At 45.8% G+C, this 23,297-nt stretch overlaps 1 protein-coding gene across 4 annotated transcripts in view; it reads left to right on the top strand.

The window, feature by feature from the left end:
• LOC149349646 (eukaryotic translation initiation factor 2-alpha kinase 3-like) overlaps positions 1–23,297 on the top strand; it is a 73,998-nt gene that overhangs the window by 32,706 nt on the left and 17,995 nt on the right. For 2 of the 4 annotated variants that reach the window (XM_089578686.1, XM_089578687.1), the window contains exons 12-17: positions 298–420; positions 522–665; positions 2,241–2,649; positions 8,982–9,131; positions 15,199–15,384; positions 15,943–16,044. In XM_089578686.1, the coding sequence (XP_089434812.1) occupies positions 298–420; positions 522–665; positions 2,241–2,649; positions 8,982–9,131; positions 15,199–15,384; positions 15,943–16,044 (1,114 nt within the window). Of the gene's footprint in view, positions 1–297; positions 421–521; positions 666–2,240; positions 2,650–8,981; positions 9,132–15,198; positions 15,385–15,942; positions 16,045–23,297 lie in introns of those variants that run through there. The other 2 variants (XR_016290144.1, XR_016290143.1) reach the window with 2 other exon arrangements.

The following is a 23,297-nucleotide window of genomic DNA, read 5'->3' as shown; positions in this document are numbered from 1 at the left end:
AAAAACTATGTCAGTGATTAAATTGCAGTTTTTTTGTCTCACTTGACCTAAACACTCATTTCATGTCGCAGCCAGCATTTGGTTGAAGCCGAAACTGCAACAGCATCAAGAAGAAATTAAATTATTTAGCAATCTTAGAGGAATACCGTGAAGTGATCCATGTGTAATATAATGTCTAATGCAACATTTCAAAGAAGGAAACATACAAGCAAAAATTTAGTGTCTATAGTCCTTTAAACCTCTGGAAAAATGTAGCTTGACTTCCATTGTTTACTGACATTATTTCATGACGTGCAGGTACCTTGCAGATTTTGAGCCAGTCCGCTGCCTTGGAAAAGGTGGCTTTGGGCTTGTTCTTGAGTCCCGGAACAAACTGGATGATTGCACCTATGCCGTGAAGCGCATCTGCCTTCCAAACAAGTATGTTGTGCAATATCCCACCTTGTTTTCTATGTATGCTGTGCCACACCAGTAGTATGTCTTTCTTTGGTGGTAAATGTGCACCGGGCCTGTCTGTGCAGTCCGGAGGCTCGAGACAAGGTGATGCGTGAAGCAAAGGCGCTGGCCAAATTAGACCACTCGGGCATTGTACGGTACTACAATGCTTGGCTGGAGAGCCCACCTCCTGGCTGGCAAGAGCATCAAGACGATGTCTGGCGTGGAAGGTGGGTTTCACCAGCATTTTGTTGTTTGTTGTGAGACCTTGCATTGGATTTAGCGGTAGAGTTGCTTGGGGCAAAAGAAAATTTGTTGTTATTTTGCTCATTGCAGAGTTTTATCTGGTATTTAGAGTCCACAAAGCTCTTCTTGACCTTTGTGACTAGAGCTGCTTTTTGGTGAATCTTGTTGCAGTGAACATCTACACCAAGTGTAATAGCTTTACATACAAAAGAGGGCCTCCAATCCTGCTATTTCCTTGCACCTGTTTCATATCCCCGTCATGCTTCACACTTGGTCGTCATGGCTGGCGTATGGCAGCCATTAGGTAGACCCCTTCAGTGTCGCATTCAAGAGGCAGCAATTGGGGATGAGTACCAGGGAATGTGAGATGAACAAACCGACTATAAATAGTTTAAGTTATAGTATGTGTGCACAGCTAGGCCTTGCTGCCCAGTGTGATACAGGGGGAGTGCCATCTTGACCTGTGATGTCTCGCACAAGTCCCTGTTGTCTCATGTGCCATACTAGTACCTCACTGCTGCACCTCACATGTGGGTGATGCTGTAGGAGCTGGCCATCGTGGTCCTTCATAATGTTTTGAAATAGTATACTTGTACAAGATATTCACCAGGTGAACAGATTCAGAAGAGTTGGAACTGTATTTATAATGTTGCACTTTTATGAAGAATTGCAGTGAGCGAAATGAAATGCCCTGTGAACTGCAAATAGTATATGTAAATAGTGTGCCTGTAGCATCTTAGTTCCACATTGGGAATCAAAGAACCCAGCGTGGTGTCCTTTGTATGCCACAGAATGGGGAGTTGCATGCCTCATGTTTTAGGCACTAGCCAAGTGGGTGTGGGCCTCACTTAGTGCAACCCTCTCCCCTTCCCCCTCTTACCCTAACACCTCACCGCCACATAGATTGTAGAAGAAACAGAGAGAAGAGAGTGCCACATTTGCTTGAAACCATGTAGAGTAGAACCTCGCTGATATGACTCTCACGGGATAGCAAAATACATTTGTATCATAAAAAGGTTAACAAAATAGATATGTTAAAGCTAGAAGTGCTTCGTTAATGCAAATCCGTTTACGACTAACAGGATTTATTTACCACTGCACGCCACTGCTGAGTGCTTGCTGTGAGTACTGCCTGACTGGTGATCATGGCATTGGCAATGTGCAGACCATGCGTGCCACTGCTTAGTACTTGGGGCAGGTACTGCGTGCTACGCAACTGGCGATCACATCAGTGGTGTGATGGCAGTGCAGTTCACGGGTGCAGCTGCAGCCCCCACGTTTGTATCGATCATCCATAGGGGTGGGGATAGTTTTCGAAACACCCGAAATTTTGCACATTTTATGCAACGCCCTTCGGCCAGGGTATTTCTGCGAATTCACATCATACCAAAATTCAAATCAGCCGTGTTCGTATTACTGAGATTCTACTGTATATTGGTTGAGATGCTTGTAAAATCACTTTTAGAAGTTCTGTTAGCAAATTATTGCTAAGTTTAAAGACATACATCATAGTATATGCCGTTCTTCACTTTTTCGCAAATTTTTCGCTTCTTGCGCAGCTTTGATGGATGCACATCTTGCTCCTTGTCTGACAAGACTGCCACATCAGTTGCGAAGGACTCTTCTTGGGGGACTGCCACTCGCCCGTTCAACCCTTTGCGGCCCTTCGAGGACCGCTTTTCATTTGGGGACGCAGGAAACAATGGAGCTTTTTCTTCTTCTATCAACTCCTCGTCAAGCGGCATCACCATTGATCGCCGCACATCAGATGGTCATTCCCTGCGCTTACCATTTGCTGCATACGCCACCACAGATGAGGAGGACTCCCTCATCGAGTTTGAGCGCTCTGCCAAAAGTGCCGAGAAATCCAAGAGCAAGTCCTCCTCGGGACCCAAGGAAAATGGTGAACGACCAAAGAGCCTGTCACTGTCTGAATCACCTCCTGTGAAAGTCTACTTATACATTCAGGTATATTTACTCAAGCTCAACATAATCATTTCCTTTGTGCATAACTTCCCCCTAGTCTCCTTGTTGTATGCTGGTACAGTTGCCTTTCCCTCGGTTCAATATGGGCAGTTAGTCCTTTCTTATAATTTGGTTGTTTGACAGTCTCAACAGGTGTCCAAGCTTTTCTGCTGAGGCAGAAGCTGGTTCTTTTGAGTTTAAGCTCGAACTAGAGGGAATTGTCGACAGATAGATCACAAGTATAACTGCCAATCATCCTAAGAGCGCTAACTAAGAAATTTCCTCTTCATGTTCTGAGTTGAATACGTAGCGGCTGGCTAGTTGATTGTGCATTACCAAGAGTACAGTGCAGTAGCACATGTACGAGACAAGAAAAAGGCGCTAACGCAGGTGAAAAGGCTGTGTCTGTGATCACAGTCTTTCTGAACTGGTTTTGCTGCAAGCAAGTGACGTGCATGGACAGCTATATGAAGGTGTCCAGGAGCCATTTGCTGTAGGGGAATCTGGACTTGCTAAACAATTTTGTGCTCAAAGAGTATGACAGCTGGGTTTTACTGTGTGTGTCGGAATTGCAAAATCATCAGTACAGTGCTAGCTTTTGAGTATGAACACAAACTGCATGTTTATTACAGAACTGTAGACACCTAGTTTTAGTGCGTGTTTTCTTCTTTCAAATGATGTGTCCGACCTTAGAATACATGGATACCAGTGTGGTATTCTCCTAAGACTGCTTAATTTATAATCAAATTTCTTCTCTCATGCTGTTTCGGTTTCAGTTTCATCAACCAAACGATGGCTGTGATGTGTAGCTAACCTTTAGGTCACGTGAGGTACAGAAAAACTGCAATATAAATACTGATACAGTGAACTCTCACTTGAGTGAACTTCAAGGGACCGAAGGAAATAGTTCACTTAACTGAAAGTTCACTAAACTGAATATTCACTAGACTAACATAAGACATGGCATACAGAGTCAAAAGTTTGAAGTGCAATTCAAGGAGCATAAGACATGGCATCCATAGTGTCAAAAGTGTGAAATTTATACATATCACCTTATACAAGGTGCACAGCAGTTAAAACGCTGCCTTTCTCACTTAAAAAATTCAGTAATTTTCTTCTGCACTTGTACATTTAAAGCACAGGAAGTAACAAAACTGTTGAAAGAGTCAATGTTTAGGCTGAACGGAGCCGATGAAAAACACACACCACGTGGGTCGTTTGTGTGGACACGCGGAAGCGACGAGACCTGGAAAGAAAAAAGCGACGTTCACGACTAGCCGATCGGAAAAGAACACGCACACCACGTGGTTTGTGGTGTGACACATTGCCGCGTTGCTCCGGCGGCGCTGTAAACGCCAGCGATGTTATTTTGTTCATTGCCTCTGAGATCACTTACGCGTTAACTATTAATCTCGGAGGCCATGCCTCCTTGCCGTTTTTCTTCCGCACCACCGCTTTGCCCCATGGGCGCTGTAGCACGAGCGACGTTACACTGCCGCAGAAGCGGCGGTTCGATGAGGGCGGGCATCGGTTGCGCCTGCAGTGGAGGGCTCAAAACTTCGTTGAACTGATCGGAAAAATAAGCCTGGGTCCTCTGAGCGAGTTCGTTAAACTGAAATATTCACTATTCCGAAATTCGTTTAAGTGAAACATTTGTGCATAGAATCTATAAGAAAACTGCCGGGGATTTTTAAAAAGTTCATTATTCTGAAATATTCGATAAACCGGCGTTCGTACAACTGAGAGTTTACTGTATGTAGCTTTAACTCAGTGCAACACCAGCCTAATTATTTAGCGGTCTTGTAATAAAAACAGCGCAAGGACACAGGACGAGCGCCGTGTGTGTCTACAGCGCCGTGTGTGTCTATCAGCGCCGTGTGTGTCTACTCTCCGTTCTCGTCCTGTGTCCTTGCGCTGTTTTTATTACAAGATGCTTAACCAACTCGCCCAAACTGCCATTTTACTACAGTTTATTTAGCGGTCACAGGCAGATATCACGGGCTGCTTACTAGGGGTGCGGGAGTAGTACTTTTCCAAATCAAATCCAATAGGAATACTGTAGCTTTGCTACCAAATCAAATACAAATTGAATATTTTTACGAATGTTCACTGCTTGTGCAGTATTCGATGAACAGTTGTGAGAAACAGTAAAGTGCTGCTTTTGCAATTATAGCTGTATTTGTTAAAAAGATGCAACACTGTTTTTCATTTGGGGGGTCACAACACAGTCAGTGTGATAACTGTATCATTGTCATGTTATGCGCGTAGGAAAAGTACCTTTTGCTGTTAATAATGGAAGACAATAAACTAGCGCCACATTTCAGTTCATGAGGAATACAACAGGAATACAAATTATTCTTCCCGTTTCTGAAGTGAAAACTTCAAAATCCTATAACTGACCTTCTGTGATAGGCAGGATGACAGTTTTACCCTTATTGCATTCCTCGATGTCAAGAGGAACCAGTGGAATGTTTTTATCAAGTTTCCTGCAGCAAAATTTCTAAGGTGCGCTAAGGAGCATTCTGGAAAAGTTTGTTTTTGCTTTTGTTTTGTTCCTTGAGTTTCAGTGAATAAACAGTTTCACAGACAACATAGCCGCAGATTAAGCCCACGGAAACGAAAGTGTGTGTGTACTATTTGCTTTCATGAGACTCAACCTCACCACTCTGCGATGGCCAATGAAAATAGTAAAATCCATGTAGACACCCAAAGTAATTTTTGCACTCTTTTTGGGCACGATGTAAGTAATAGTTTCACAAAATCGATAGTACATATCTGTGGTTCAGAGAACATATCACAATAATAACAAGCCCACGCAGACTATGTTTTCTCCGTGTCTCCTGCCACACGGGTGATGTACCTGATTGTCTGCTCCAGCTGAACATAGTTCGGCCAGCGAACCGCACATTTTTTATGATCACTCCATGTATTACACTGCCAACAGCATAGCGGCAAGCCACCACGAGATTAGCTGAAAAGCACTCTGAGCATGCCTTTCAAAAACCATGGCCACCACGTTTTTTTACTCTTCCTACTCACCGCGGTGAGTTTAAAAATAAAAGCAGGAGCTGGGACATTTAATGCTATTTAATAGGGAAATCAGCCACACAGGATAATTCAAAGTTTTTAAGAATTCTCAAAGTGTGTAGATCGAGTTGAAAATTGGTTTTTGAGGAAAGGTAATCGTGCAGTAATTGTCTTGCATCTCGGTGGACATCTGAACTGCGCCATATGGGAAGGGAGAAAGGTGGGAGTGAAAGAGGAAAGTGAGAAAGTGGTTCGCAAAGCGTACACCATTGCAGTAAAAAAACAGTAAAAAAACAGCTTGCACAATTTTATATTTTGTGGTTCATTGCACACCTAGATGTGTATAAGTGTACCATGTTTGAATGAAAAATTTCATACAGAGATGAAGCTAGGATTGCTCTTGTAAGGAGGAATGACAAAAAAAGTGAGTTTCGAGAAAAACGAGAAAGATTTTCGAGATAACAATGTCCCAGAGGCTTAAAATCTGGCGTATTTTTAGCTCAGCTCCTCCTTAAGGCTGTTTTACATGATGTAACGCACATTAAAAAATACAGCCTAGTCGCATTGTCGTTGTGGTGCCAATCGCAGCTGCTGTTTCACACGCTGACGATGCTAACGATTTCAGGCGATGTGGGATGAGCGGCTTTTCATCGGCAAGAAATGCGTTGGCGAGTTTATAAATGTCAAAAACTTTATTACGGGTTTATTTTATAATTCTGACTGATTCTGTTGAGCTGTCGTGCATTTTTATGTTCGATAAAATATTTTCTTTTTTATTTTGCGTTCGTTAACAAAGGCGCAACTACAAGCAGCCAGCCTTCCTTGAAATCCTATTGGTTGATGGTTGGGCCGTTTGCAATGATCACACCGACGATGCGGCAGTGCAACCAACTTGTTGGAAGTCTGTCGCAAACTCTCGACACCGCCTCGCCGTTCTGTCGCAAAATGTCGAAAAGAGCGCAGCACTGCGGCTGTAACCGGATCATGTGAAACAGCCTTTAGTCTTGCTTTTCCTTGACTTTGCTCATGTGGCAGCTTACTTCTTTTTGTGTGCATTTTTTTATTGCATCAGTCGGACAAGCTTTCTGTGTTAGTAGACCAGGTTTGGTCCTGGTATGCTTCAAAACATCTGGCATGCCTCTGTTACCATTTTTGCAGTCGCACATGCTGTCATACAAACCAAACTTCAGTGTTGGTACCCTGACATAACTATTCAGTGTGTTCCGAATGTCTTACATTGCTTTTGTGAGTGTTTTAGTTATAAATACCAGGAAAAATAGGCAGAGATGGTAATAAACGGTTATTATAAGTCTAAACTGAAAAACAAACAAGAAAAAGCTACTAACGATGGAAAAATTAGATCTTTCTTTGGCTTGAAAGCATTTAGTGTCAGTTGTATAAAACGTGCAAGGGGTCACAACTTTAGCTGTATCTTTATAACGGTGTGGAATGAAACAGCAGGTTTATAAAACAGATTTTGAAAAATTGAATTTTATCAAAAATATTGCTTTAAAAGTGGCCTCATACCTTAATAAGAAGTTTGTGGGGATGTGGCTGCAGCTGGCATAGGACAGGGTTAATTGGAGAGACATGGGAGAGGCCTTCGTCCTGCAGTGGGCATAGTCAGGCTGATGATGATACACGACAGTACAGAGATGTCGGTAACCTAACCCTCTAACCACGACACATCACGGAAACAAATGGCGCAGGCCGGTGTTGGGTGCAGTCAGCTCGTTGCGGGCACAGAGCAAGGATGGTCGCATCGCGGAACAAGTGTAGGCGCGCATTTCGGCGGTCCTCAAGCCATACCATAGACTGGTTCTTGTGCTGGGAGTATTGGGGCTGGGGTTTTTCGCATATCAGGCATCAGAATCAATCGGCATTGCTCTGCAGTGCCGCCTCACGGCTGCGAGGGACTGTTGCTTCACCAGTTTGTGGCGAAATCGGGATCGGCCATTCCTCGTAGACCCACGGCGGTGGCTCAGTGGTTAAGGCACTCGTATACCGTGCCAGAGTACCAAGTTTTGAACCCGACCGCGGCGTCCGCATTTCGATGGAGGCAGAATGCAAGAGGCGCCCATGTGCTGTGCGATGTCAGTGCACGTTAAACATCCCTAGGTGGTCGAAATTATTCTGGAGACCTCCACTACGACACCTCTTTCTCTCTTTCTTCTCTCACTCCCTCCTTCCTCCCTTCCCTCATGGTGCGGTTCAGGTGTCCACCGAGATATGCGAGACAGATACTGCACCATTTCCTTTCCCCAAAAACCAGTTTACCAATTTTATCCTGCATAACATCCCATATCTTCAAATTAAGTTGTCTGGTGCAGGCCACCGCTTCGAATTATTCGGTCAAATTAGCATTGAAATTAAGGGACCATAGGAATTCTTTAAAATATCCGGGATTTCGAATTAACTGAGTTCTTATTATTGATGTTTTTTACTGTATGTCTAATAACGCATTCACAATGCCAGTAGTCAGAGGCAAATGGAGATTAAATGTGATAAAACAGAGCACTTTCCTGCCTTCCACACTCGTGTGCAGCCAGCTGGACTAACGTGGTTGCCAACAAACGGAGCTACGAATGATCCTGTGACAATTTAAAGGGCTCCAGGAAACTTGTCAAAAAGCATGCCATTGGTTTCTCTTGACATCAAGAAATGCAGTAAGGGTTACTGAAAGTTAGCTCTTGCACTACCTATCACTCACCCTCGAAAGTGACCGTCAGTGCGTCAAGCTGGGTAATCTATGCGTAATTTGAATTTTCGTCAGCGGAACCAATTTGCTCGCAGATTAATGATTCTTTTTCTTTGAGACATGGAGTCCCACGCATCCTGGCAGGAGCAACCACCAGTGCAGGGCACATTTTACCTAAGGCTTGGTCGAAACTACCGCAGACAGTGCAGAGGGTTCCCCCCCCCCCCCCCCCCCCCCAAATTTCAGATGCTTATTTTTCAAAAAAGATGCTCAAAAACGGGTCAACTTATGCGCTGCAACATACAGTCAACGATGCTATATAGTAATAGCTATAATCATCCACAATCTTTCTTAAGGGTGTCAGCTTTTTTTTTGCCACATTATCCTTTCTGTTGGCATGTAGTCGTGCTCATTAGGCCTTTCTCTTACAATGCTGCTGACAAAATGTTGTGGGCAGATGAGTGTGCCAATACTATCTGTAGTTTTGTCATAGTGATGTTGAGATAGGGAAATACTATGTGTAGTTATGTCATAGTGATGTTGAGATAGGGAGATTTTATTGACTCATTAAGTAAGCTTGAATTCTCTGTTTCTCCTTCTTGTCTTTCAGATGCAGCTGTGCAAGAAAGAAAGCCTCAAGGAATGGTTGCATGATCACTCCACTGATCGGAACTATGAGTCAGTCCTTGACATATTCTACCAAATTGTCAGCGCTGTTGAGTACGTTCATGATAATGGCTTGATTCACAGAGACCTCAAGGTGTGTTGACACTGCAGGAGCATTTCTTTCTCCATGCTTCTTTTTTTAGATGGCAGTCAAGATCATGAGACTATAAAGTGTGCGTGGTAAAGTTGAGTCTGTGCATACATATATGTGCATTTGTAGCCAGAGTGTAGTTCTTGCACATAAACATTCAGAGTTGCACATAACTGAAGCAGCTCCAGGCATTGAGAAAAACAATTTTGTAGCTGTGTGTGAATCATTTTGCTTCACACATTTTCCAAATTCACTGCTGACCCTTGGTTTAAACTTTGTGAGAGGTATGGATACTGCTTCCACTCGTGATAAAACGGGTTCCCCCCCCCCCCCCCCCTTTATTTTTCTGGCTCTACAGCCCCTCGTCTCATTTTCATTGCACTGGTCTTTCACCATTTCCCACTAGTCAAGGAACTTTAGTCTTACCAGTTATATATATAGGGTAAAGGAAAATGGTTAGTGTAGCATTAAGAGACAGGAAGAGAGCAGAGTGGGTGAGGGAATAAACGCAGTTTATTTAATTATAATTTATTTTTTGTTTATACATACTGCACTCTCGGGTGAGGCTATTACAGGAGTGGTGTAGAATACAAAGAAACAATACAAAGAAGTAAAGAAAGCAATCGTACAACATTTGGAACAGGCTTGTAAAAATTCTTCTAATGATAATGAACGGATGTTGTCTGCTAAGGAATTCCAAACTTCAATGTTATGGGGGAAAATGCTGTACTTAAGGAAGTTAGTGTGGGCATAAAAGGGTGAAATGTTTAGGAGGTGGTGGCTGCTTGTAGATGAAGGTTTTGAAAATGTCTGGTAATTATGTAGCGAAGAAAAACAATGTAAATTGACTAAAGTGTACATGAATTTGAGGCATTCAAGACGACGACCTGTGGCAAGAGTAGTGAGGCTTAGTTGGGGAAGATAAGTAGATGGCGAAAAATCCATGTCAAATCGGCGAACAAAGCACACGGCCTTCTTTTGCACATATTCTGGTTGGTTTATCTCACACTGTTAATAGGGATTACAAACAACGCAAGCATATTCGAATGAGTGTTTTTATGTTAGAAGCTTGGTTTTTTGAGGAGCAGCATGCAAGGTGTGATGTAAGTATCCTAGTCCTTTAAGGGCCTTATTGCAGATGACGTCAATGTGTTTTGACTACGACATGTCGTGCGTTAGCAGAAGACCGAGATATCTGTATTCGTGAAGAAGGAAGGGCAGGAACATCGTGAAAATGACATACAGATGTTCTTAGAAAAGTTAATATTCATTTGCCATGTCATGGACCAATTGCAGAAATCAGCGAATTAATTTTTGAGGATAACATGATCAGCTGATTATTTAATGGTTCGATATAAAACGCAGTCATCGGCATAAAGGCGTATTTTTGCTGAAGCATGAAATGGCAGGTCATTAATGTACAACAGGAACAGAAGGGGACCTAATACAGAATCTTGAGGAACCCCAGATGAATAAATAACTGAAGATTAGTTGGTAGAGTTGAAGCATATGTACTGAGAATGCTGGGAAAGAAAATCTAATATCCAGTTCACCAAGAACAAGCCTTTTAGTATAGCGGACAGCTTGGGTGTGAAACTGCATCGAAGGCCTTTGCAAAATCTATAAAAAGAGCATCAACCTGGTCACCTATATATAGAGAGAACTGCTGATGTAATGTACGAATTCTGTCAGTTGTGTTACAGCACTGGTGTCACGACGAAAACCATGCTAGAAAACACTTAGTATGTGATTAGTTTCATATTTTACATGAATGTGCTGTTAAGGAAATTGGCCTGTAGTTAGATTATAATTGCATATCACCAGATTTCAATTGGGAGAGAACCTTAGCAAGTCCCCGCAGGGGCGTCTGCAGTGTGCAGATATTGGTGAGTTGCAACACTACAGGTTCTTGAGCATCCGCAGGTACATCCCCGCAGGGGGACAATGGTGAGCAGTGCGTCACCACGTACCCAAGCACCCACGCTTAGCCATGCGTGGCATCGCCATGTCCGGGGAAAAGGGGTCCTGGTGATTGAGCCGATGCCGAGCGTTTGGGCCTTTAAGGCTCCTCGGTGGAGGCAACACACCACTTTGGCCCCAGCTTCCCATATACGCCACTTCCGGCCTGATCCGACCGGTGGAAATCGGCAGTCGCCTTTTCCTGTCCTCCCCTTCATCTTTAGCTTTCCAATCTCCTTTTTTCTCTCGCGTCTTTCATAGCCTGAGTCACTTGGGGACATTAAACCCCATGAACCAAACCTATCTTCTTTCACACAACATTCCTGTCTCCTCCTTCCTTCTCGGTTTTTCATTTTTCATAGGCAGCTAGGGTTAACCTTGTGTGGTGTAACTATCTTGAGTTACCCATATTTGGTTATAGCAGTGGTGTACAGCGGGCATGGGCAGGACTTGTTTTCAAGTTCCTGTCCCATCCCCTAGTTGGGGTCCGTGGTGGGTGGCTGGTATCATGGCCGAAGAACTTTTTTTTGTGGCTGCCTCCTTGCTTTCAAATGATCGCCCTCTGAAAAAGAGGGTGGACTGCTGTGACCTCCCAGTTCTTTATCAAAAAGAAAACATCTTTCGCAAAGTTCACTTCATTCATAGTGAACAGAAAGAAAAGCCAGCCAGACTGATATCCCCATTCATAGTCTCAAAAGTTCTCGCAGATTCCTTGGGCCCAAAATACAAGGTGACAAAATTGGGTAGTGGAGACGTCATACGCAAACCACTTGACATAATACAGATATCGAAGCTGGCAAACATCGAATTTTTTGGGGACCCCCGTCTCCGTGACCCCACACAGCACTGAACACAGTATGCGGTGTCATCTCCGACAACGACTTTCTGCACTTGACAGAAGAAGAAATGCTGGAAGGACTGTCTGATCAGAATGTAACCAATGTTTATAGAATCAAAATACACAAAGAAATTACCACAAAACACCTGGTCCTGACCTTTGCTTCCTGCACCCTGCCCAATCAAACGAGGTAGGGTACGCAAAAATCTCTGTCCACCCATATATACCTAACCCTAGATGCTGCTTCAAATGCCAGAAGTTTGGCCACTGGCAGAGCTGCCGCGGCCGTGACACCTGTGCCGATGAATCCGACAAATGCGAAGAAAAAAGAAGGGGATGACAGAACAGGACACCCTGAGACTCATAGACAGCTTCGCCACGAGCAGGGTAATGTACAGCCTCCCCTACCATGAACTAAACAAGCAAGAGACTCTACAAATCAGCACCATACTACGCAAAGCTACAAAACGGCGCTCACACTTCCAATGTCCACACCAACCGAAAAACTAATGGCCCTGGGAGTATCGAACACCTTCGACGAACTACGAGAAGCACAACGTAGTGCGCATTTAGACAGACTCACTCAAACCAGAACGGGAAGACACCTACTGGAGAAATTACGGCTACCTCTAGGCACACAAAGAGACAAGGAACAGATTAATGATGAAGACAGAAACAACATTCGGGTAAGACCATTACCCCGACACATAGATCCCAATATACATCATGAAAGACGACAAGCCAGAGTCCGAGCACTCACCAGGGAATTCGGTGACAATCCCAACGTAGTCTACACGGACGCAGCAAAGTACCGATACCAACGCAAAACGATCGCCATTGTAACAGACGTAGGAGGGCAAGAAATAACCAGCGCAACCATCCATCCATCTGACAAATGTGATGCCATGCGACGCTGTGCAAACTGCGAAGGTGATCACACCACTTATTCAAGGTCGTGTCCTGCATGGAAGAAAGAAAAAGAAACAATCACGATAAAGACAACAGAAAATATAACATTTAAAGAGGCAAGAAGACGTTATGCAATTTCACAAGGCACTTTCTCCCCCCCCCCCCACACACACACACAAACTTCTCAGATGTGGTGCGCAGGCGTGGCACACCACACTGGTCTACGACACCTGTCCAGCTCGCACACAGTGAGGCTGAGGCAGGGCCATCCGCACCTGCTGCAGACGTAGTGAGAGCTGCTGCGCCACCCCCGAAAAAGGTCCACTGGCCACCAGGTCTGCAGCCCGCTAGGCTTCCCCCATTCAGGAGAAGCCTACAACCCCCCTGCTCGCGGGTTCCCTGCGGAACTCCAACGCCTCCTCTGAAGCGATGGATACAAGTCAGAGCTCGCCTCCATCGCTGCGGCGGCAGAGCTCTCTTGGCTGAAAAAAAGAAAAAAAAACCCCAACAAAAGGCTTCGAACAAACGGGAACCTAAGGCTCTGATTACATCCCCCCAAAATTATCATGGCATTCTTTATCTATTGGAACTGCCATGGCATTCTAAATAACTCTGGTGATGCAACAGACCTTAAATTCTCTGTCTTCTGTAGCACTGTGTCTACAGGAGACCAACTTGGGACCTTTACACTAAGATATTTTTAAAAAGTATAAAGTCTTTCGCCGCGACCGTGAGCAGGCGAGTAGGCTCTCTGGATGTGTTGCCATTGTAGTTCAGAGCAGTGTTGCAACCCATGAAATCAAGGTCCAAACAAAATATGAAGCTGTTGCAGTCACCGTTCTTAACTTTAAAACAATTACTGTATGTTCAGTATATCTTCAGCCAGACTTCACAGTAACACTCTGTGACTTAGAACTTTTTAATCGGCTACCAGAGCCACATCTGGTAGTGGACAATTTTAATGCCCACTCTGGGTTTTGGTGATGCAAACAGACTGACACTAGAGGTCGTGTTTTAGAAAATTTTATTCTGTGCAACAACGTTTGCCTGCTCATACAGGCAAACCCACATATTGTTATCCATCTTCAGGAAAAATGAGCTGCATAGATTTGTCTTTTAGCTCTCCATTCATTTTCACCGATTTTAAGTGGGATGCTGTTGACAACCCGCATGGAGGTGATACCTTCCTGTGGTGATCAACTTTTCATCACCACCATCCATCATCCATCAGCGCTTTGCGAACTGGCCATTGTTTCGAGAAAAGGCCAGTGTGGAGAATATTTGCGGATAATCTTAGCATTAATGAATTAAATGAAATTTTTACAACGTAACATTGCGGCTGCACGTCTAGGTATTCCACAGTCGTCAGGAGTAGTACGATGAAATAACAAACTTTGGTACACACAAGAATGCAGAGAAGCAAAAAAAGAAACAAACCATAGCCTGGGGAATTCTTCGAAGATACCCCACACACGAAAACCAAATTTTTAAAAAGCGAGGGCAAAAGCACGGCACATCCGTCGCAATGCTGAAAAGCTTCCTGGAAAAACTATGTGTCATCCATAAATAGTTCAATTGCATCCAAAAAAATGTGGGAACAAGTCTCTGAACTCAATGGCAGCTTCTCCCTATTCACAATTCCTTTTTTGACACCCCCTGGTACCAAAACAAGTATTGATGAACAGGCAGACATGCTAGGAAAACATTTTAACTACAATTTCCAGTTCCTCACATTACACACAGTCATTCTTGAATTAAAGAACACAACCGAAAAACAGACTGCCGACAAGTGGCAGTACAAATGAACATAGTTTAATTACACTACAAGAAATCCGTAGAGTACTGTCGGCCGGCAAACAGACAGCACCGGGCCTTGGTGAAATACAGTATGAAATGCTTGCCCACCTCTCCAAAGATGCTGTAGAAGCTCTTCTGAAATTCTTCAATAAAATATGGCAGTCTAGAAAAATGCCAGAGGCGTGGAAAAAGGCCGTGATTGTGCCATTCCTGAAATCTGGCAAAACGCCAACCTCGGCTGGTAGTTAGAGGCCAATAGCTCTTACGAGTTGTTTTGCCAAAAGTTTTCAGCGGTTTTCAAATCAAATTTTTCTCGCCAATAAATCCCTCTTTTGCTGTCACGCAAACTTCAACATGCCCAGAAAGAACTAGGGAATCAATTTTTAGTGAGAATAATAATTGGATAAAGTCGCCCTCAGAGTCACTTTACGTACAGGTAATGTTCTTTCTGCTGGACAAAGAGAAAACTTGCCCTCAAGCTTCTTTCAGAGAAGCTTTCTGTGTCTGTTCACGCTGTGACTTTTCTTCACCATTAATCTTTTTTTTTTTTTTTTTCAACTGGCACAGCCCTCCAACATCTTTTTTGCAATGGATGATGCAATCAAAGTTGGTGACTTTGGCTTGGTGACAGCACTGACTGGTGGCTCTGTAGTGTCAACGCCTCTGGAGGCACCCGCAGAAGACCTCTTCTCGAGCAAATCTGGACGTCTAACTGACCAAGTGGGCACACAACTTTACATGAGCCCAGAGCAGGTAGGCTCACTGCATGGTTTTGGAGTTGTTCTTCTGGAGTTGTAGTAATTTCAAAATTATTCCAGTTTTCCAGACGTCTGCCATGTGTGTTTGGAATGCTTAGCACTGGTTACTGGAGTGCAGTTCTCAAATTCTGGAATTGCATTTTTCCAGTGTTGTTTTGGGAAGAGGGGAGGGAATGGGATAGGACTGGGAATGAAATTGGACCTCTTTTCCTGGAATGGAAAGGCAGTGAGATGACTTTATTTCTGGACAAGCGTCCTCCAAACACTGGCATGGACATTATCAAGACCAAGCAGCTTCTAAAATTAGTCTGCATCGTGAACTAAGGGTTTACATGGAGAAATTGACACTTTGCAGTTTTTAAATTTTAAATTGCAGTTTTTAAATTTTTAAACTTTTTACACACACCACCCTGAAATTGCCTGTTTTCTGGCTGTAAGAAAAGAGTGAAAGGAAGTCTACTGTATCGCCTGCAGCATTCCTGTTTAGCAGCTTGCATTGGTGACCTCAGTCAGTGTGTTTAATTGGAGAACTTGGTTCTTCTCTCTTTTGTAGATTGATGGTCTCAAGTACAACCAGTCAGTAGATATCTTTTCTCTGGGGCTGATCTTTTTTGAGCTTCTATGGCCTTTTTCGACTCAGATGGAGAGAATACAGGTGAGTTTGCATGTTGCAGCTGTATAGTTGGTGTGCTAGACCCTGTTTATAGCAAAATAAAAACAACATGTTATGCGTTACATTGAATACATCCAGCTATATGAAAGTCATGAATATAACCCCCACGGCAACGTTTATAGATACTTTTTTAGTTCCATAACTCCTCGCAGCGCCCGTAGGGAGCAGGCGGCCTGTCGCCGTCCCCGCCACCGCGGCGCTGCAATCGCGGGTTGAGCTAGGAGGGCGAGAGTCGTCTGCTAGCGTGCAGCGTTTTGCACGAGCACTCGCATTCGAATCATCGCTGCGCGACTGCCGTTTTTTGTTTCCGGCTTTTGTCCGGAGGTATTTCATAACATATGTGGGCTTAGCGCGTTTGCGAACTTAAGAGCGGTTTTCTGAGCAGTGTCACAAGCGGCCGTTTTGTACGGGCAATGACGAAATGCATGCTTCGATTCTGCTTCTCGTGAGATGAACCTAACCTTTGTACTTCAATAGATTCGGATTATCCGCCGAACCAGTTTTTCGCGACTGGCTGTTGTGCCTCGCATTTCGCGCAAAATTACTTTTACGTTTTATTACAGCAATACTGGTGCAAATAAAACTCGCCGCTGTCTCAGTGGCTACGGCCCGCGGCTCCTTTCCCGAAAGCCGCGAGTTCGATACCGGTGTAGGCGAAATGCAAGAGCAACTCAAGGCCCTTGGCATTTAAATAGAAAAATTTCATTCACAAACCCACTAAACATCGTTGTTGACAAATTTGCTGTCAACTAATTTGAGAGACAAGCTTCGTCTTCTTTCGCTCTCTTTGAGCTCTAACGGCGCTACTATTTTCCAAGCACTTTGCACGCGCAAAGAAGTGCATTCGCGTCACTAAATAAAAGTAAATTAATTGAGCTGTGAACACCTCAGCATGCTCTGGACCAGGGGTTCTCAAACTTTTTTGCTTGGAGGAACCCCAAAAGCCTTCAATAAGTTCCAGGGAACCCCCCCCCCCCCCCCCCCCCCCACTTACCAGCAATGTTGTCGAGTGCGTTTTTGCAAAGAGAGAGTTGCAAAAGTTAAATGTTTATTGCACCGATTAATCCAAATACTAATGTGATGGGTGGTACTGCCTCCCTTTTGAGAGCAAGTCAAAGCGAGGCTCAGCAGCACTCAGAGCCAGTCTCATATCAGCTGCCGGGTCAGGGCCAGCGAGGGTTCTCGCGGAACATAAGAAGACAGCCCGCGGAACCCCTGTGTTGCGCGGAACCCAGTTTCAGAACCCCTGCTCTGGACAACCAACACCATCCGTGCCTTTTTTTATAAGAGAATGCAGCACGTTCCAAAACAGGTCGCCGAACAACTCGCCCTTTGTAGCCCTCTACCACGCTTACACAGGCAAACATCTTTTCGGAAGGGTATGCGAGACTGCCACTGACATACTCGCGCTCAGTAATGAGCATAGCCTCACTCGGCTGAGAATCCTGCCTGCCAAGTGCATCCGCTTTGCAGACTTCACATTTCGTTTTATTTTTCTCTTTGAAAGCCACATAGCCTGCCAAATAGTACAGGGCTGTTTCTTCTGGTGACGGAACCCTGTATCTGTGGTCCTTGGAGGCATTGGAGAGGTCCCTGAAAGGTATCGCCATCAGCTCCTGCCAGATCTTTTCTTTCGAGCCTTTTTCTGGATGAGGGCGTCGCGACGCTTTTCTCCGAGGCTTTTCAAGGCACTAAGTAAGACGATCAGTTCCCGTCTCACAGTTCTCTTTCACAGCTACTTCAACGGGTGTGTAAAGAAAAAGCAGCTTAAATAATTGGCTAAACTTCGTCACTCTAGGGTGGTCTTAGTCACCCCCAAATGACCTCACTAGGCCAAAAATCTCTGGATTAAAAAAAAAACAACATTATATGTGAGTATTTCTAGGCTTTTTCAACGTGCCAGTCTAATTACCTCAAGCGGGTCTTGGTTTAACTTCGCTGTGAGAATATAGCTGATGCCCTTGCTGTGTAGCAAGTCTATAATGGACATCACTGACATCAATGTCACCCGCAGGGACTCAACGGTTTGATTTGATGCAATGAGTTTGATATTTCCTCTTGCTTCCGTCCGGATGGCGTTTCTCCGGGTTGCTCTTGTACCCGCTGGTACAGCCGGCCACGAAGCAAGTTGGCATCGTCGCACTCGAAAGCTGCTTCACGGCCAGCAGCGTTTGTTCTGAGTGCACGATGGGGACCACGTGTTCGCAGAGCGCACAGGAACACAAATGAACAAAAAAAAAGGCAACGACAAACGCGGGCACGGGCTAAGTAGTAACGGCGGCAGAGGGGCCGCGCGCGCGCCGGCGACCGCGCAAGCCTCGACTGCAGCGCCCTCTCACCGCCCGGGTACAAGCAGCGCCCGCTTTCAGAGGAGGAGTTATGGAACTAAAAAAGTATCTATAAACGTTGCCCCACGGTGGCTCAGTGGTTATGGTGCTCGGCTGCTGACCCAAAAGACTCGGGTTCGATCCCGGCCGTGGCGGCGGAATTTCTTTGGAGGAGAAATTCCAGAGGCCCGTGTACTGTGCAATGTCAGTGCACGTTAAAGAACCCCAGGTGGTCGAAATTTCCGGAGCCCTTCACTACGGCGTCTCTCATAGCCTTAGTCGCTTTGGGACGTTAAACCCCATGAAAACGAAACGAAACGAAAGTCATGAATATGAAGTATATTGCTTATATAGAGCTTTAACGTGGAAGATAACATACATGGGGCATGTAGTGCCACAGCTAGCATGTAACTGACTGTTTTGGTTCTTGAAGGCATCTGTTGTCGTTGCAATTCTATATAGCAGAAAACGGTATTGAGCAGTTCTGACAGTTTGTGCAACTGCTTGAGTAAGGCAGGAACTATAACTGACGTTGGATAAGGGCTTAACCAAATTAATGCTGTGCCTGTCCTTGCTTATTCAAGCACCTGCCAAGCTTGGCAGATGGCAACACCTCATTGAAGCATGCAGCAGAAAGCTATCTATGCTTTCATGCAGTCTGCAAAATTTTTGTTCTATGCCACACTACTTACAATAAATATATTCTTAGTTGTAAAGATATCATTTCATTGTTTTGCTCTGAGATAAACTCATATTAAAGGACAATAGACACCTCATTCTAGTTGCACGTTTTCTTCTCTTAATGGTGCATAAGACATTGGCATACATCATGGAGGAAATAAATCTGAGGAGAGGCCCCATGTATCCCAGATGCATTGCAAAAAGCATGCTGGAAATCACGTGTTATTACAAAGCCTACCTATGGGGCAGATAGCAATGGCGTCATTGTTGCTCAGGGGAACCATGGCGGCTGACGCGCAAGGAGCATTGCGCCACAGGCAGTAGACAGTCACGGGAGAGGAGGGAGCTGACCTGTGCAGATGGCACGACCACATCTCCCGCTCTGATTCTGCGTGTGGGGTGGCTTCGCGAATAGTGACGTCATGGCCTCTCCTTAGGTTTTTTTTCTTCTTCCTCCATGGCATACATGAACTGCCGCATGGTATTTGCATGCGACTGCTAAATAATTTAGAATTCAGTTTCTTCTCTTATGCTGTTTTGGTTTCATTAACTAAACGATGACTATGACATGCAAGAAGTATTTAGACCTCATGAGGCATGAAAAAACTGCACTAAAACCACTGGTACGATGTTTTTTTGTTATTCCAGCTTTTGAAGCAGGATGGCTTAAGCATTGTAGCGAATTAAATCCACCAATAAGCAATTATATTGCAGTATTTTTCATCACCTAATGGTCATAGGGAAATACCTCGAGCTGATCTATGGGTAGGGTTTCACAAGTGGTACCCGCCATCTGCTCTGCTTGTGTTGCCAGGTTATAGTGATCAACAGAATGCTGGTTTCGATGTTGCTGAAGGTGCGTCATATATATATTAGGAAAACAGCAAGAGCTCGTCACTGGTGTATTCTCGTGGCTCCAGTTGCGGCTCGGAGATTTGACTGGTTGGCCAAACTATATGTGGATATTTTGTAGCGTAAAGCTACACTACGCAGGTCACAGCCGAGTTTCGCTTGTGTGTGCACCGCCCGTTATGCGCATGCGCAAGATCCGCGTGACGTCACAAGAGGCGCAGGTGCATCGCCTCCTTGCCACAGTTAGTGCGCGCTCCTCGCCGCTGCCGCAGCAGCCGGCATATGCTCCTCTCCGACGCATGACCTTTGCGCCGCGCGCTACTGTGCATGCGCGAGGAGGGTGCGCCGCGTGTATATAATGTGCTCGATGGAGAAAAGACGGTCGCGCTCTACATGGAAGCTAAAGGCGCGTTTATACTCCAACGTTCTCGGCGCGCGGGCGAGAGCCGGTTGTGGTCGGATACGTCAAATCGGCGATGCTACGCCAGGCGCAGTTCGGGAGCTCTACAGTCCAGCCGCTCCGACGCGAGGCAGCGCATGCGCAGAACGTTCTTGCCTTGAAAACATTTATTGAGAAAAGTAAAAGAAAATAAGAAAATGAAAGGTTACAGAACGGGTGGTGGCTATCGCTGCTGCCCGGGCTTGTTTGATCAGCTGTTGCTGAATGGCAAGGTCCGAGCTGAGCAGAGTGGCCTCCCACTGCTCCGTTGTTCTAGGGAATTTTAGTTCCAATGGTTTTGGCCCAACGCGCACCCACTTTTAATGTGGTATGTTGTGGGACGTTCTTCGCACCACGGGCAGGAGCCTTCATAACGGCCCGGGAAAATAATGTGGTACTTATATGGATTAAGAAAGGTGTTGGTCTGGAGTTGCCTTCATTCGCGCGTCTCCTGAGCATTTAGCCTTTTATGCGGTGGGGGGTATTGCTGGCGAAGCGTTCTAAAGTATCGGAGCCGTGCACTGTAGGCAGTGGGGATTTCGGGGCTGGTGGTGTCCTGGTCGGGTGTGTTTGTCACTCGGTTGGTGTGCCCTCAAGCTGATAGGTCCGCGGCCTCGTTTTTCTCGAGCCCCGAGTGCCCCGGAGGCCATGTGATTTCGTGTTGGAGTTCGGAATTGTGTACAGGGGAAGTCGTTGCAAATATGGTCAACTTTTTGGGGATTCTTCCTGCGAGAAGAAGTCGACATGCCGCCTGGGAGTCCGACACAATCTTCACTTCTTTGCCGTGCGTATCTCCGTACTGGACGGCGTGCACTATCGCGGCCGTTTCAGCTTCGGTGACCTCAGGGACCTCAGTGCCGGTGACCTCAGTGCCTCAGGGAAACGCTGGCCACTTCTTGGAATGTCGAGTCCACCACCACTGCCGTGGCGCACGTGCTGTCTCTGTGTAGAGCGGCGTCTACGTATAGAGTCTTGGAGCTGCGGGCGACTGTGCGTTTTAAGTAGTCGATCCGAGCGTTGCGTCGGCCCTTGTTGTGCGAGCGTGACATGTTCTTGGGTAGTGGATTGACGTGCACCCTATTGCGGCACTTAGATGAAAGGTTTTCCATCGACTCAATGACTTAGAGATCGGCCGGGAAGCCGATTCTAATGAGTATCTGCCTGCCGGTTTCCGTGCGAAGGAGTCGCTCTCGCTGTGCGAGGAGGAGAGAGTCTCTGATTTCATCAAAGGTGTTGTGAAGTCCCAGTGCTTTGAGTTTGGTGTTGGTCGTATACGGGGGTAGTCCGAGGGCGTGTTTGTATGCCGTGCGGATCAGCGCGTCCGCCTTCTTGAAGTCTTGTCTGAGAAGAGTGTGATACGGAAGACCTTAAGAGATGCGGCTGAGGACAAGCGCCTGCACCAGTCTTATTGTGTCTTCTTCTCGCATGCCCTTTCTGTTCCTGGCCACCCGGCGTATCATTCGGGCGATTTGCTGGGTGGCGTGGGACAGTAGCTTGAAGGTGTGTGTGGCTTTGTGGTCTCTTTGTATCCAGAGACCGAGTATGCGGACTAGAGAGGTTTCCTTGACCTGGGTACCATGAAGTAGGACGTTGATCGGGGTGTCTTGGGATTTGTAAGCAAACCCCTTGACTCTGATTATTTCTGATTTTTCAGGGGCACATCGCAGGCCGCGGCATATCGCTTCTCTTTCGACGCATGTCGCCGCCACTTGTAGCGCTTGTTCCTTGTCCACCAAAGAGCCTTTGGTGGTCCAGATGGTGATATCGTCCGCGTACAGAGTGAATCCAACGTCGGGAACTTCTTGCAGGGCCTTTGCCACTCCAATCATGGTGATGTTAAATAGGAGAGGGGAGATGATGGATCCCTGCGGCGTGCCCTTGTTGGGCTGTTCGAAAACCGGCTGGGAGAGGAGGCGAGTGGCGAGGGGGGTAGAGGGGAGGAGTGTCGTGGGAGGCGTGCACGGTGCATTCTGGGTGGGCGGCTTCGGCGCGCTCGGCGCGGAATAGAGACATGCTCCAAGTCTCCGCCAGTGCGGCTCAGAGTGCGCCGAAGCCGCCGAACGCGTCCGCGGTCAAGCGCAGTTGGAGTATAGAGGGTCTCGCTTTGGCCGACGTGACGTCGCCGTGCCGTGCGCGCGCTACGACGGAGTATAAACGCGCCTTAAGGAGAGTCAAGCCGCTGCCAACCGGCGCAGAAGACTGAAAAATTTTAATTCTTCCGATCCCGAGGTTGTCGCCTAGCAGTTGGCTGTCAAGCAGCGGAAGAGCGATCGAGCCAAGGCGAAATGTGCAGCCGAAACACTGGAGTGCTTTACGCTACGGATATCCAGGCAGAGCAGAGCTAAGCTACTGCCAATTTTTTAATTTTTATTTTGCACTAATTGAAGTTATTGGAAAATGACGTATTGACGAGTACGCGAATAGTAATTTGTAGTTAAAAATGAGCACTCAACTATACGAAGCGAAATTGCGATCGATTTCTACCATGTGGATGGGACCACTTCCAGAAGAGAGCATGTGTCATTTATTTGGAAACACCTGCCTTCGACTTGAGCGCCTTATTGTTGTCCAGTGTGTAGTTTCAGCAGTGCGAAAGAGCGAATTGAGTGTGGTTGGGCGTGGTTAGCATCCCCGTATGTGCACTCGCCCTATTCTAAAACTGCCTATAATTCCTTTAGACTTGCCGGCAGCCTTTCTCCGTGCTCCACAGAAAACAAAACAGCGGCCACTGTGACATCGGTGAATACCCCCTATGGCCTATTTCAAACCCATGGTGGTCGAACCCCATCTTTTGTGGGCCAGAGGGGAGTTTATGAAGAAAAGAGATGTTGATTGTTTGAAATACTTCCAGAAATGTCCTCTTAAAGGAACAACAGCCGGCACTGCCTTCTGTTTATCTGCAAAGTTGGCTTCCATGAAAGTCAGTCCCCCGATTT

The sequence above is a fragment of the Amblyomma mixtum genome, chromosome 3 (genome assembly GCF_055824585.1).
Source record: "Amblyomma mixtum isolate Tamu chromosome 3, ASM5582458v1, whole genome shotgun sequence".
Taxonomy (NCBI): domain Eukaryota; kingdom Metazoa; phylum Arthropoda; class Arachnida; order Ixodida; family Ixodidae; genus Amblyomma; species Amblyomma mixtum.
This window is presented reverse-complemented; position numbering and strand designations above follow the sequence as displayed.